The 15,891-nt window shown below is 38.7% G+C and overlaps 1 protein-coding gene across 3 annotated transcripts; it reads left to right on the forward strand.

Moving 5' to 3' along the window:
- The first annotated feature begins 127 nt into the window (after window positions 1-127).
- Window positions 128-15,711, forward strand: IKZF5 (IKAROS family zinc finger 5). 3 transcript variants are annotated; one of them, XM_082854294.1, is made up of 5 exons: window positions 131-235; window positions 1,750-1,898; window positions 8,760-8,948; window positions 10,943-11,125; window positions 11,727-15,711. In XM_082854294.1, exons 3-5 carry the CDS (start codon window positions 8,816-8,818, stop codon window positions 12,668-12,670), a joined length of 1,260 nt encoding a protein of 419 aa, XP_082710420.1. In that variant the 5' UTR covers window positions 131-235; window positions 1,750-1,898; window positions 8,760-8,815; the 3' UTR covers window positions 12,671-15,711. The 3 variants fall into 3 exon arrangements, with proteins under 3 accessions (XP_082710422.1, XP_082710420.1, XP_082710421.1); XM_082854295.1 differs by lacking the exon at window positions 131-235 and adding an exon at window positions 419-511; XM_082854296.1 differs by lacking the exon at window positions 1,750-1,898 and having other exon boundaries at window positions 128-235.
- Window positions 15,712-15,891: the final 180 nt, after the last annotated feature.

Raw genomic sequence — 15,891 nt, forward strand, 5'->3', positions numbered from 1 at the left:
GCCCCGCCCACAAACTCCCTTGCCCCGCCCCCTAGCCCTTACGGAAAGCCGAGATAGACAAACAGCTCCCTCTCCGCTTTCGCCCTGCTCACGCGAGAGTTAGGAAAGGCCGTGGGGCGGTAAGGGAACAGGAGACACAACAAACATGGCGGCGGTGACGAAGACGGCGGGGGCGACGGCGACAGCAGCGGCGTTGAACAAGGCGGTAGGGGTTACTCGGTGCGCCTGTCAGGAGGTAAGTAGCTGGTTACAGGCTCGGACGGCGGTGACACGGCTCAGGAGAGCGGTTAAGGAGGAGAGCGGTTAAGAAGGAGCGGCGGGAGGAGAGAGCAGGGTGTTCGCGAGAGGCTGACTCCGCCCTGAACTCAGCCTCAGGGAAGGGGCGGGCGTGGTCGGTTGGTCGGCAGGGGTCACGATTCAGGACCTTCCTGGCCCGAGCGCGGACGGTGCGGTGTCTGGCCGCGGGAGCCCCCGAGGAAGCGAGCGGTCCCTGCGGTGGCGTCGCCGTCTGGTAGGGGCTTGGCGGCTCCTGGGTAGGGAGCTGTCTCTCGCTCTGACAGGTGGTCGTGGTGGTGGTGGGGCGCCCCGAGGTTTGCGTCTTCACCGGGTCCTGGGGCCAGGGGATCAGCCGAGGTGCGGGTCTCCTAGGTGTTCCGAATCCTGGTGAGGATGCCGCCCCGACGCCAGTTCCGGGCTACTCGTTGGGAGGACTTTTTAAAGCCTCCGTCTTTTATCTGACGGTGGTCCTTCCTAGATCCGTTTCTACTGCTTGTGCACTCTAATTTTGGGGAGATGTGAGGTTTGGGGAGGATTTTTCAGCGAAGAACTGTTGAAGTTCGTGAAGGATTTGTCTTTTAATAAACTGTCCGGCGTGCGAGTCGTCAAGCCATGCATCTAGTAAGTGCTGGGTAAATTGAATCTAAATAGAAGTTAAACCGGTTCCAGCTGCCACTAACCACGTGGCCCATTTAGTGTCCCCTTAGTGTGCTGTTTAGGCACGAAGAGGAGTGACAAGTGGGAGAAGTAAAGCCGTTTTAAATTGTGAGCTCTACAGAACTTCAGTTTGGAAGAAACACAACTTCCTTAGAACAACTTTTTAAACGTCTGGACTAACAATTTTACAAATCCCGTTTAATTTTGATTTATGTTGTGCATTCAACACAGCTACAGGTTAATACAAGTTTGGGAGTTTGTTGCAGCGAATTGAGACGTTTTGTGTTTTTTACCCCCAGGGGTCCCAAGTGTTTCCCAAGAAAACCCTAAGTGTTTTGAGTTGCGATAGAGAGGATAATAAAGATGGGAATCAGATGTGCTGTTATTGGGCGTGCCTGGTGGGTTTTCTTTTCTAAACCTTTTCTCACAAATGTTTCCGTGGGGCTAGGCTAGTACCTTGTTTTTATGCGATTGTAACTGTTCAGCAGTACTAAGCCTGAGCTCCTGAGCCTTTTAGAAGTGTACTACGAACAAATGAAGTTAATAACTTAATTTGGAAAGACAGTAACATTTTTGCCAAAAAATGAAATCCACCAGTGGAAAAAAAACGATAGTCGCACTGATGCATGTTACTCTTTGGTGATTACTTGGAGCTTTTGCTGAAGTGAACCTGCTGCTTTGTTGTTTGTCTCTTAGCTTAGTTTTCTTTTCTGGTAGTGGTAAAATTGGCACAAGTTATTTTGTTAGCTTATTAAACCCGTAGATCCTAATTTTTTGTTACAAAGGTTTTGATTTGTGGTGTATTTTTCTTTGCAGACCTCTGTATGGCTTTTCAATTTTAGTTGAAATTCCCTCCATGGCCTTTTGGAGTCCTTTGGTGTATCTCCAGAGTAAATTTCGATTACTCTACATTTCATCCATGTTGGAGTGGCAAGAAAAAGGAGGAACTGATTTGGGGTGAAAAGGTTAGATTGTGTAACTCCTCTTTTTTATTTTTCCCAGCTTGTATTTATTTAAGTTTTACTTTTATATTATGTTTTCTGATTTCTCAGCACCTCATAATGTCCCTTTTTGCCTTCAGAGAATTGTTTTTTTGATGGTTATGTAATCAGAGGAAATGTGTTCTAATTCTTTTTGAAGTCCATGTTATTCTCTGTACAAACGAAACCTCATTTGTTAGACTTCTCCATTGATACGTATTCTATGGCAGAGTAAATCTTTCAGTGACCATAATTATTAAGCTATAAAAGTAAACACATTCAGGGGCTTCCCTGGTGGCGCATGGTTGAGAGTCCGCCTGCCGATGCAGGGGACACGGGTTCGTGCCCCGGTCCGGGAAGATCCCACATGCGGTGGAGCGGCTGGGCCCGTGAGCCATGGCCGCTGAGCCTGCGCGTCCGGAACCTGTGCTCCGCAACGGGAGAGGCCACAACACTGAGAGTCCCGCGTACTGCAAAAAAAAAAAAAAAAAAGTAAACACATTCAATAGAACTGCAGTCACTTAATGTGTGTAGGCCTGCCTAAACCCCAAATTAAGTTACTGTATAAGGAAGTTAATTGTTAGTTACCTTATGTTTAATAACCCTACCAGAAATGGTAGATGAATAAAATAGATCCTACTATTGCCTAATCATGTTCTTCTCAAAATCTAGAGTTTGGGAGGAGGGTAGGTTAAAGAGCCCTTTCTGGTTCTTATATCACCTCTATTTCATAGTTGTGGTTGTCTTCTAATTTGCATCATGATGCCTCTGTTTTACATTGTTTGCTACTGCTTAAGAGGAGTTGGTTGTGTGTGTATTGATGGACAACTTGCCTTTTATGAGACTGAAGATCAGAGGACTTGAATATCAGAACCCAAGGAAGGTCAAGAATAGTTTGTTACCTGCTTAAAGATAAAGAAGTTTTTGTATTCTTTGTTCTTTGGGGATATCAAAGCTTATTTCTCAAATGCTTCTTTCTTCGCTAGCATGGGTAGTCTCTGGTTGTTTTCTAAGAACCTTATTTGTGAGTTTTGAATGGATGGTTTGGGAGAGCTATTGGCATAAAAATAATTTAGGTGCATTCTAGCCAGTTTCTTTATAGACATGTATCTATACCCCATGGAATACCATACCAACTTAACTTTAATCAGAGGGATCACAGGGAGGACTCAGAAATTTTGCTGTATCATAAGAAATGATAATCATAAAGTATGGGAATGAGAGCATTATAGTTTGCTGATTCCTAACGTAGATTTTTATGTTACATTCATAAAGGTTTTAAAATTTATCACTGTCTTAGATGTATCTCTAGATACCAGTTAATTTATGGAGTTCTTAGATTAAACATTTGGTCCTAAGACTGATGATTACTTTATTAAAGACAGGAAGATGGTTTGGATACAAAACTTTTTTTTTTGATATCAAGAAGTCTTCTGTAGTTTCAGAATTATTCTTTTTCTATTTATTGTGCTTAGAAATACTGACTTGAGATGGAGAAAGCTGGGGTTTGAACCATAGTGTCCCTCCGGATTTAGGCATCTTTCATGCATACTCATCTCTTCTGCAGACTTGAGCTCTGCAAGGGCCTATAATGCTGCATGGCGGGGAGGTGATGTAGGTCAAGTGGGCACAAAAATGCTTAGGGATGGAAAGACAAATTTTAAATCATTGCAGAATGTCTACAACTATAAACCATATCAGTATATTTAAAATTCTTAAGAACAGAGTTTCTCTCAAGTTTACAATGTATCTTCCCTTTTTTCATTGGCATCCTTTATTGTTGTTTTTTTTAAGTCCATCATGCATTTTGATTGAAAATCGGCATGCAATTTTTGGCGGGGAACACAGTGAAACTTATAATGTGACAATGTGATAATAGCCAAGACTGTCAAAATATGCCAGTCGTTCTCTGTGATTAGGCTTATTTGAGTTCTTAAAACTTGAGATGCATGTATAAAAATATCATTTTCTTCTTAATGGCAGTCCTGTGCCTTTTTTTTCTGCATTATCACATGTACCTTAGCAGTGTTATGCTTTCTAATCAGGATTTGGTAAGATTGATCTTGCTTATTGAAGCCTATCAAAGTATGTTCAGATATTTTCCAGTGGCAACATCAGTTTTCATGTGAACTGATTGGCAAGAGGTGATGCAAAGTTGCAATGAAATACCAGGATTTCTTTCTAAATTATAGGTTTTATAATTAGAACACAGACAATCTGTAGGGCCTTACAGCTTTTACAATTTAGAAAACAACTTCCCACATCTTATTCTTTTCTTTTTTGGGGGGCGGGGGAGAGGTATCTCCCTGTCCTTACACCTTTTATTACTTTTTTCCTTTTTATATTGTGGGGTCTTTACCTGCTGCTGTACTGTGTTGAATAGCTGTAGTGATGCAAGCATCCTTGCCTTTTTGATTCTAAAGGGAATGCATCTAGATTTTCTCCATTGTGATGTAGATTTTTGGAAGCTAGCCTTTAGCAGCTTGAGAAAGTGAAAACAATTCTAAGTTGGAGTAAATTGCTCTGTTGTTTCCTTGCACCCGGTGTTGCCTTTGATACTCAATATCTGATTGTTTTTCTTATGTGGATAGGCTGCTCTTCCTCACTAGAAAGTTTCATATTATTCTCTTTGACCTTGAGATTTTAAAATTTCACAATAATGTGTCTAAGTGTTATTTATTGTTATTTAATCTATTTTGCACTCTATGAACCCTTTCAGATTGAATTGAAAGGAATCTTTAATTCTGGAAATTTCTTGATCATTTTTTTAAAAAGCATTTCTCTTCTTTATTTTCTCTGTCTTTTCGGAACTCATTCTTCATCTTTATCTGCTATATTTCTTACCTTTTTATGTATACTTTTACATTGCTCCCCATCCCTGTATGTTTTGAGGTATGGGTTTCCTTTTTCAGTTTTGTTGAGATATAATCTTATTATAGATTATTTTTTAATTTTATCCCCCTCCCCCCGCCGGTACGCGGGCCTCTCAGTGTTGTGGCCTCTCCCATTGCGGATCACAGGCTCCAGACGCGCAGGCTCAGCGGCCATGGCTCACGGACCCAGCCGCTCCGCGGCATGTGGGATCTTCCCGGACCGGGGCACAAATCTTATTCTTGGTAATCTTTTTCATTGGAGCCGACTGGCCCACTTTTTTCCTCCCTAACCAGAGGGCAAATTTTAAAGGACAGATAATCGGCAAAATCAAGTATAGTCATAAAACGAATACTAATCAGTGTTTAGGAAACAGGAGCAGTTCAAGTCAGCTAGGTAAGATGGGAAAAGAAGCAACTGAAACAAACTTGTTCAGAAACCAGCAGTAATCCTTAAGATTGAGAAAGCAGAGCCAGACTAAAGCAAGTGATTTAAAGAGGTGGCCTAAAAGAGTAAAATAAGAAGAGTTGGGGAAATTGTACATTGATTTGGGAAATTGCAAATTGCGATATGTGAATAATTGAGACTAAGGTGGACCATACCATGTTTGTTTCATTGTAACTAAAAAAGAGATATATACAATGGTAACATAAGACACTTGGAATCTGGGACAGTGAGGAATTTCTTAATCCAAGGTATAACCATTTTTGGCTGCAGAAATAGCTGCTGTCATCTGAAAACATGCCATAAACTACACATCTTGCGAGATACTTTACACATATCTGTAAAACTTAAAACAGCACTGCAAATTGGTATTATTATCTCATTTTACAAAGTAGGAAACTAAGGCTAGAGAAGACCCTGTTCAGAGTCTTTAAGCTAGTAAGTTTGACCTAATAACATAATATTCTGTTGATGCAGAGGACAGATTTTCAGTAGCTTCAACTTTCTAGAAAACAGTGAAAAGAGATAGTAATAATAATAAACCCCTAGGCATCTTCTAAGAAGGGAGGAAAGGAACTATTCATACGTGTTGCATCAAGAAAAATGAGAATTTGGTCACCTGCAGGTTCTTATTTGGCTAAATGTGTTCAGAGTAAAGAACAAATTAAATATAAGAAGAGAGGAAGACAAGAAATACAGAAGTAAAATATATCAGTCTGGGGCCAGTAAACAAGGGAAACCAAAACTAGCCCTGTGTTCCTTATTAGTTCCTAATTAGTTCCTATTAGTTCCTAATAAGGAACTGATCGTTACACAGTTCAATGATCTATAGTAGCAACACAGCCAAGGTAGTCTGACAATAAGGAAAAAAAAAATTTAACAAAAATATCACTGATGCTGATGTACAGAGAATAAGCCTCATGTCAGATTTTGTAGTCATAAACTAAACTGGTCCTCACATAGGTTTATAGCCCAAATTCGCAAATCAAATAACCAAAAAGTTTTCTAGTAAGAACAAGCTGAGGAAGTCTAGCACCTAGGAGACAACAATTATAAAATTATAAAATCTCAAGAACAGAGAATCCAGAAGTAGAATCACATATATAATCACCTGATTAGAAAGGTGATAAAAGAGTCTAGTGGAGAAAGACTGGTCTATTAAATGCATGTTGTTAGGACAGTTGGATGTCTCATTGGGGAAAAAATATATTTTGATTCTTACTTCACCATACACAAAGCTCAATTCCAGATAAAAATATGAAAGGTAAAAAATAAAATAAAATTTTTAGAAGAAAATACAGGAGAACATCTGCGTGTAAAATATAGGCAAGGACACCAACAACTAACTGTAAAGGGTGGTGGTGGGGAAATGGGTAAATTGGACTATATTAAGAACGTCTGTTCATCAAAAGTTACCATTAAAATGAAAAGGAGGCAACCACAGAGTGGGAGAAGTCCTTAACATATACATATCTAATAAAGAACCCATATCCAGAATATTTGATGAACTCTTACATATTACTTAGAAAAAGATGGACAACCTAATAGAAAAATGAATGTGAAGAGATACTTAACTGGGTATGAAATAGAGGTTATCTAAGTGGGTAATTGAAGTACACAGCTTAATTAATTGTCAAGCCGTACAAATTAAAACCAGTGCGATACCACTGTACACCCACCAGGGTGGCTAAAATGAAAAAGGCAAAAAAATACCTGAGTGTTGGTGAGGACGTGTAGCAACAAAACTCTTGTCCCCCACTGGTGGGAGTGTAAATTGGTACAGTCACTTTGAAAAACTATTTGGCATTATCTAAAGCTGAATATATGCAAACCTGGTGGCCCAGCAATTTCAGAAGTCAGGGTTATGGAGCCCTTGCTGGTGCACGGGGGGGATTAGTACTGGAAGGGTGCACAGGGGGGCTCCTGGGATGCTGGTAGCCTTCTGTTTCTTGACATTGGTGCTGATTTTAGGGATGTGTTCATTTTGTGATGATTCATCGAGCTCTACCTTCAGGATTGATGTGCTTTTCTGTGTGTATGTTATGCTTTGAGAAAAGATTAAGCATATATACAGAGAAGTGACTAATCTTTAGCTTTAAATGCCTGCTACTGGCTATTAAAGATGAGAACTTGGGCTTCCCTGGTGGCGCAGTGGTTGAGAGTCCGCCTGCCAATGTAGGGGACACGGGTTCTTGCCCCAGTCCGGGAAGATCCCACATGCTGCGAAGCGGCTGGGCCCGTGAGCCATGGCCGCTGGGCCTGCGCGTCCGGAGCCTGTGCTCCGCAACAGGAAAGGCCACAACAGTGAGAGGCCCGCATACCACAAAAAAAAAAAAAAAAAAAAAGATGAGAACTTTTTTAGACAGTAAATTACTCATTAAATAGTTGGGTTTAGGGAAGGTAATTTTTAGCATATGGCATATTTAAGAAGACCATATACATTTACATAAATATATTTTTATTGGAAGAAAAAGACCTGTTGTCTCCTAGGTGCTAGACTTCCTCAGCTTGTTCTTACTAGAAAACTTTTTGGTTATTTGATTTGCAAATTTGGGCTATAAACCTATGTGAGGACCAGTTTAGTTTATGACTACAAAATCTGACATGAGGCTTATTCTCTGTACATCAGCATCAGTGATATTTTTGTTAAATTTTTTTTTTCCTTATTGTCAGAATGAGTTGGATGATGGGTGGTGGCAGAGGTAGTGATTTGGATTTCTAGGGCAGGGGTCAGGAAACTGTAGCCCATAGGCCAAACCTGGCTCTGTTCCTGTTTTTGTAAAGCTTTATTGGAACACGGTCACACTTATTCCTTTACATATTGTCTGTGGCTGCTTTTAACTATAATGACAGTTGAGTGGTTGCAGCTGAGACCGCATGACCTGCAAAGGCTAAAATATTTACTGTGTGGTCTTTTACAGAAAGTTTGCCACCCCCTGTTGTAGATCACCTACTTCTAGAGTACTCATTCATGTGAACCCTATGTTTTAAGAGCATTTGCTGTCCGATATGATAGTCACTAGCCACGTGTAGCTATTTCACTTTTAAATTAATAAAATAAGAAACTCAAGTCATTTGTATTAGCGACATTTAAGCCCTCAGTAGCTACATGTGGCTGGTAGCGACCGGATTGGACACGCAGGTATGCTCCATGTCCATCATCCACAAATGCTCTGCCACGGCCCCGATTGAGCCACTTGGTTTCTCTGCTGTCTCATTCATTGATAATCCCTGCTGATATGCCTGTTTCTTTCTTCTGAATTTTCTCTTTTTTCCTCTCTTTGTAATTTCTTTCTATCCTCTAAAAACTAAGTTTGAATCCCAGTTTATTTAAATATTAAATATATTAATTGTTCACCATTTTGTGTTTCTTTAGTTCATCAGGAAGATTATAAGATACTTAAAGGTGGGGACTGTGTTCTCTGTGGCTTTGTAGTGCCTGGCACATAATAATCTTTGTCACTGTTGTTGTTTTAATACGTACTGTATCTCCCTAAATAACGTAAAATTATTTCATTTTTTCCCCCGTAGGTATAACGAACTGTAAACTAAAAAAAAAAAAAAATTAAAAAAAATAAAAAGCAAAGATGGGTGAAAAGAAACCAGAGCCTTTGGACTTTGTGAAAGATTTCCAGGAATACCTGACTCAGCAGACCCATCATGTCAACATGATTTCTGGATCAGTTAGTGGGGACAAAGAAGCAGAGGCTCTTCAGGGAGGTAGACTTATCTTAATACTATTAAATAATTCACTTTTTACAAATATATTAGTGTTTGTGTGTCATTACCCGTAGTATGAAGCCCACTGCTGTTCACTAATGTGGATCATTCCGTTTTTCCTAGAAAGATAGGGGCAATTTTTTTCCCCTTCTTTAAACATGCCAAGTTTTTGCTGAGGGAAAGTAAAGCTCCAGCAGGGCTTACTGTGGCCCAGAGATGCATTATGGTCTTGTGGGAAGGTTAGGGGTTCTAAATTCCCTTGCCATTCTCCCGGTTCTGCTAACTAACAGCAGACACAAGGAACCAAAAGGGGGTCCAGCTTCATTACACAAGGGGTTTGGCCATTAGGAAATCTGGGTTAGACCTGAGACAAAATAGGGGTTTCTGTTTCTTCTCTTAAAATGAAGAGAAGGCCAACCATGTATACCCACCTAGGAGGAGAAATCAGAGTAGAGAAAGCAGTGACCTACTTGAGCCTATTCTACCTGACCTACAGATAGACTGTCTGGTTTGCTTACTACACGAAGACTGGAATCTATTTGTGAACTTAGCTCAGGAGGTAGCAAACTACAGGCAGTGGGCCCCATCTGGACTGCTGTTTTTACACGACCTGCAAGCTAAGAGTGGTTTCTACATTTTTAAATTGTTGGGGTGTGGGGGAAACAAAAGAAAAATAATGTCATGATGTGAAAATTAGATGAAATTCCAACTTTAGCATCCATAAATAAAGTCTTATTGAAACATTGCCATGCTTGCTTGTTTACCTGTTTTCTATAGCTGTTTTTGAGTTACAACAGCAGAGTTGAGTAGCTGGGATAGAGATCATGTGGCCCACAAAGCCTAAAGTATTTGCTATCTGACGTTTATAGGAAAAATTTGCTAACCCTTGACCTAGGTGGTCTAGGGCCTTGTAATCCAGGGACCAGCAACAGCAGAGACCGGGCATCACCTGGGAGCTTGTGAGAGGTGCAAAACGTCAGGTGCCACCCCAAATCTCCTGAATCAGAAGCTGTATTTTAATACAATCCCCAAGTGATTTCGTATACATATTCTGTTTCAGGAGTTACTGGCTTGGGAAAGCAATGGGAGAAGGGGGGACACTGAGCCTTGCTGTCCCTCCAATGCAACGGACCTGTTGGATGTTGGACTTGCACCAACTAGCAAAGTCACTTCTCCTAGTGAAGGAAAGAGGAAACAGAGCAAAGGGCTTGAATTGTCTGCACCTGCACCGCTACCTCCTGCAGATGGAGTAGAAGTGCTTTTCCCGTGAAGCTGTAGGAACAAACATTTCACTCTTAATACTTTAGTGTACAATTCTTGGACTGAGATCCAAGAGAGCAGGGTTGTGGTCCCCCATGTGTTGGTTTTCCAGATTATGAGCACTTGCCCCTTCAGTTTCTTTATCTATACAAAGAAGTAGTTTGATTAAAAGCAAACAGCCAAACATCTCTTAACTCCGAAATTCTTACAGATCATAACATTCAGAGGTATCAGATACAATATTGCCCTATATGTGCTTAATTAGAATTTTAAGATCCTAAATGCAACCCAGAATCTAGAACATATGTGTAAGCTGAGTGGAACTGCAAAACTCAACATTAATTGTTTTAGATTAAATAGATTAGGATTTGGGGAGATGATCATGACTGCCCATTGTATTTGTAGAAGTGGCTAGAATCTTAAACGTGTAACTGCCATCACTGTTTACCCCCCTCTGTCTCCTTATCTGTCAAATAAATACCATACCTTGTTACCTTACTCAAAAGTATGTTGAGGACTGATATAATTTATGTGTTAGTAATTTGAAATCCCCCAATAGAATACTGCTTTTGTATAAAGTTAACCTCAGTTCAGAAAGGCTGTGATTTTTGTGAATTTAACTTTTGTGCTAAGCAAACTGTCAATTTATGAAAGATTTTCTACCACTCCACACTAAATTGCTAAATTGAGTTGATTCTGAGATGCATAATTTCTTTTGCTATATTTGTTTATAGCTGGAACAGATGGTGATCAAAATGGACTTGATCACCCATCTGTTGAAGTTTCCCTGGATGAAAACTCAGGAATGTTAGTAGACGGGTTTGAAAGGACCTTTGATGGGAAGCTCAAGTGTCGGTACTGCAACTATGCCAGCAAAGGCACCGCACGGCTCATTGAACACATTAGAATCCACACAGGTAACGGAGAAGTGGCTGGAGAGGGCATTTCTTTACGGGCAGGTTGATCTATCATATAAATAGTTGTGATAGTTTGAAAATGAAGGTGGATGTAAGGTTTGAATAAATGGAGAAGTGACTCCATTTTTGCACAGCAATAGCAGCATCCAAGGAAGTGAGGCCCCTTGTACAGCTTCCCCTTCCTTAGCCATCTTCCTTCTGAATCTAAATAATCTCAGCATCTGTCTGCTTCTCAGGTTGGGCAGGTTAATGCTGAAGACAGCATGAAGTGATAAAATGTTTTTATCTTTATCCTTACTAAGTACGTTTCCTTTGCAGACCAGGGAAAAGGTTTCTGTACGGTTGCAGGCTACACTGCTAACCCTCAGATGTCACCTTAGCCATCCCTTCTGTGAAAGGGATTCATTCCACTAGTCCGTATAGTATAAAGGTGGTTATATGCAGGTTTATTAATAAATTTTAATAATTTTTTTGCAGATGTGTTATTCTGAAAAGCATTTTATTTTTTGATCAATTTCTAAATCTAATGAATGGACAATATATGAAACTTTTCATAAATGAGCTACTCTTGCAGTTTCTCCCCATTTTTCTTTTTAAACAGGTGAGAAACCTCATAGATGTCACTTATGTCCATTTGCATCTGCTTATGAGCGTCATCTGGAAGCCCATATGCGTTCCCATACAGGAGAAAAACCATATAAATGTGAATTGTGTTCCTTCCGCTGCAGTGATCGAAGTAACCTGTCGCATCATCGAAGGCGCAAGCATAAAATGGTACCAATTAAAGGTACTAGGTCTTCCTTAAGCAGCAAGAAGATGTGGGGGGTTTTACAGAAGAAAACAAGCAATCTGGGCTATAGCAGACGAGCACTAATCAACTTAAGCCCACCTTCCATGGTGGTTCAGAAGCCAGACTACCTTAATGACTTTACCCATGAAATCCCGAATATCCAGACTGACTCCTATGAAAGTATGGCAAAACCCACACCAGCTGGTGGCCTGCCAAGGGACCCCCAGGAACTCATGGTTGACAACCCTTTAAACCAGCTGTCAACTCTAGCAGGACAGTTGTCCAGTTTGCCACCTGAAAACCAAAACCCCGCATCCCCTGATGTAGTTCCCTGCCCTGATGAGAAGCCTTTCATGATGCAGCAGCCCTCTGCTCAAGCAGTAGTTTCTGCCGTGTCAGCCAGTATTCCTCAGAGCTCCTCTCCCACTAGCCCTGAAGCTCGGCCATCACATAGTCAGAGGAACTATAGTCCGGTGGCAGGTCCGAGCAGTGAACCAAGTGCTCACACGAGTACTCCCAGCATGGGAAACAGTCAGCCAAGCACTCCAGCTCCGACCCTGCCGGTCCAGGACCCTCAGCTTCTACACCACTGCCAGCACTGTGACATGTACTTTGCCGACAATATCCTTTACACTATTCATATGGGATGTCATGGGTATGAAAATCCTTTTCAGTGTAACATATGTGGATGCAAATGTAAAAACAAGTATGATTTTGCCTGTCATTTTGCAAGAGGGCAACATAACCAACACTGATGGGAAACAATCACGTTATGCTTTACTTGGTTTGCCTTTTTGTGTTTTGTAGTTTACTGTTGTTTTCTGCAGGGGAGGGGTAGGGGGTGTCGTCCCTATTAAGGTGTTGCTAATTTAAAGTCTTATACATACAGAGTATAAATTTGACAGTGGAAACAAAAATTTTTTTTTCTTCCATAAAAACCTCATCAGGGTCATTTATGTATTAGAACAGTTGGACACGTTGGTGTCTGTTTTTTCCTTTCATTTAGACATTTGAGAATTGGAGTGCAATGATAATCTTACAAGTGGTCATTTAAATTTCTCACATTTATGGTCCATAAAAACTTCAAGGCTGATAGATACCCTTGATTTCAACATCTACACTGCAGCTAGATGTTATTTCTGCCATAATTTCAAAATGGTAAATTACTTTCTCTTACAAAATCTGTTACAGTTTATTTCAATGTTTAGTGGAGGAATTGCCTTGAAAATTGCCATTAATTAAAAACTATTTAGTAAACATAGCTTAGTTGAATCAGTAGTTTAATTTCAACTGATAATAGTAAAGCAATTTCAGTGTAGTAAATCTTTCTTTTTTCCATAAGGGAAAATAAAAAACATTTAATTCTTTTAAAATTAAAGTTATAAAAATAGGTAAAAGTTCTGAAAAGAAATGAAACTTAAGACTTTAAATTGAAAATGGAGTTTAATATTTAAAATACCTGCCTATTCAACTTGTAGTTTAAACACACAGCAATTTTCCATTGGATTCTTTTTATTATACTTGTAATTTATTTTTAAAACTACAGGTAAATATATGAGAACGCTAGAAATATCAGAGGATTATCTATGAAGATGCCTTTTTTCCTTTTAATCTGAACTGTTCATTTAAATCTTCATTCTGATGTTACACGGGAGGTTGATAACGATACTGAGGATCTGTTATTCCTTATATTCCTTTGATGACCAAAGAGGTACAGTGGAAGTCATCCATCTTTTTCCTAGGAAATGCGGTCCTTCCTGCCAAAATCTGAAGTTTCCTTTTCCTGCCTTCTATCCATTTATTGCCCATAATTTTCAAGAAAAGGTAGGTATAGAAACACATGGGAAAGTGTGATGGTGAAGTGATATTTACAAAAATGAGAACATATGTCCAAAATGAATTCTGGACTCCTCTTCAGAATTGGCCATTTAAGATATTTTCTGTGAATTCAAGTTGTAATGCTTATTTGCAGTTTTACCAGTCTTTAATGTACAGCAAGAAAACTATATAAAACTGTGAATTGAATCATCATTAGTAGAAGAGGATAAAAAAAAGTGTGGAAATAGATATAAAAATGAATTTAAACATGATACTTAATTTGTTTACAGAAATAAAACTTGCTGTATAAATCCGCAGTAATTAGTTTTGACTAGGAGGCTGTTTTTGTGTAATAACTAGCGTACTCTGAGGACAGCTTGGTCAAACAATAAAATATATTGTTACTAACTGTTGGTTTCTGTGTACTTTGCAAAATTTTTATTTTTAATTTGGTTCAAATCTTGAAAGTTACTAATTGGCTTCTTAAGCAAGTATTCTAACTATTAAGCATTATAACTAAGAAGGACTTCTACACTTAATAGTAAGTGAAAGGGTAATGTTGATGGTATAAGTCCACAAAAACCCCCCAGTGCCAAGTTAATGCATCTTCTGCCCTCCCTTCCAAATGCTAGAAAGCCATTAAAATGAGTTCTGTGGTTTAATATCCAATCTAAACGAATCTCCATCGCATTGTTGAAAAAGCAGCATCAAGGAGTTTCTGGAAACAAATCTTGTCAGTCTGAGGCTTGTGAATGTAAAGTCTGCAGCCTGTTCTGCTCTGTTGCTTGGAGCGCTCGCTGCTCAGATCACTTTTAGTGCAGCCATTTCCTAATGTGTAGCTTGGCCCTCATATGTATATATTGTCAGAAACAAGTTGCTGTCATTTGGAAGCTTTTGTGGTTATTTTTTTCTTCTATTTTATTCTTCATATAAAAGCAATACCACAAAATAGAAAATGAAAGTTTTCATTAAACAAAAAAGAGCTCTCATGTTAAAACCAGTCTATTAACTGTATATTCTGGGCCAAATAGTGACAAATACATTTTTTTTCTGACAACTAAAGAGAGATGTTTTGAAAGTACATTTTAGTTCAAACAGATTTTTTTTCACAATTGCAAACTAGAATGTATAATTTTAAAATTCCTAGGACTTAAAGAGCACAGTTGTATTCCAAAGGTATCGATGCTTGAAAGCTGTAGTTAATTCTAAATGCACTAAAGTTTTTAAAGCAGATCTACCTTAGAAACTTTTTTAGTATTGTATTTTTAAAAATATTTAGGATTTTATTTAATTTTTTTGTGAGTTAAATTCTGTATTGGAAAGATGTTAGTATCTTCTATTAAGTATTGAATATGTTTCTCCCATTTTATTTTTAATCAAATATTTTATAGAAATGAGTTCAGAAAAGTTTAACATGCACTATTTATAATACTTTGCTGTTAACAGGCAATGTTCTGAAACTAAATTTATTTTTGTTCAGTGAACATAAGTTTAGATTTTTAAAGTTGGTAGATACTTTATCTCCACTAATATTTTTTTAAGAAACTGTGAAGAGATTAACAGGGAGTAATTTTATTTCAGATTTTATGAATATAGTATGTAGCTACAACTTCTTGAAATTCAAGTAAAGGTTAGACTTTTACTTTGAAAAAATTTCACTGGATATTTTCCAGTGCTATTTCATTTTAGAAATAAGTGTTTGCCATTCATCTGCAGAACTGCTTGACAAAGGGAATATTACTAAAAAATGTTCAGAGATGAACCTCATTTAAGTTCTACAAAAATATTTATCAAATGGATGTATTATTTTTTAAAAAATTCCCTGCTAAGGACTTTTCATTAATTAGTCTTAGAGGGTATATGGTTTCTAGAACTTGGTTTTGTTAATATGTACTTTGATGTCAAGAACGTATTTTGTATGTAAAACATAAAACTTGAGTATGGTTGCAAAACACACTATTGTTTAGGGATTCCAGAAAGCAGTTTAATGCTGAAATAACTCTATCTAGTATGTAGTTCATATTGTGAATGAAGCTTTGCTTTTGTAATATATGAATAAAAAATAACTCTTTTTAATGACCTCGATTTTTTTTTGAAAACTAGGATCCAATTAGTTTTTTAAGTTATTTTCCAGTGTGTAAAATGTTAATTTTTTTTG

This window comes from Leucopleurus acutus (genome assembly GCF_964270905.1).
Source record: "Leucopleurus acutus genome assembly, chromosome: 14".
NCBI classification, from domain to species: Eukaryota; Metazoa; Chordata; class Mammalia; order Artiodactyla; family Delphinidae; genus Leucopleurus; species Leucopleurus acutus.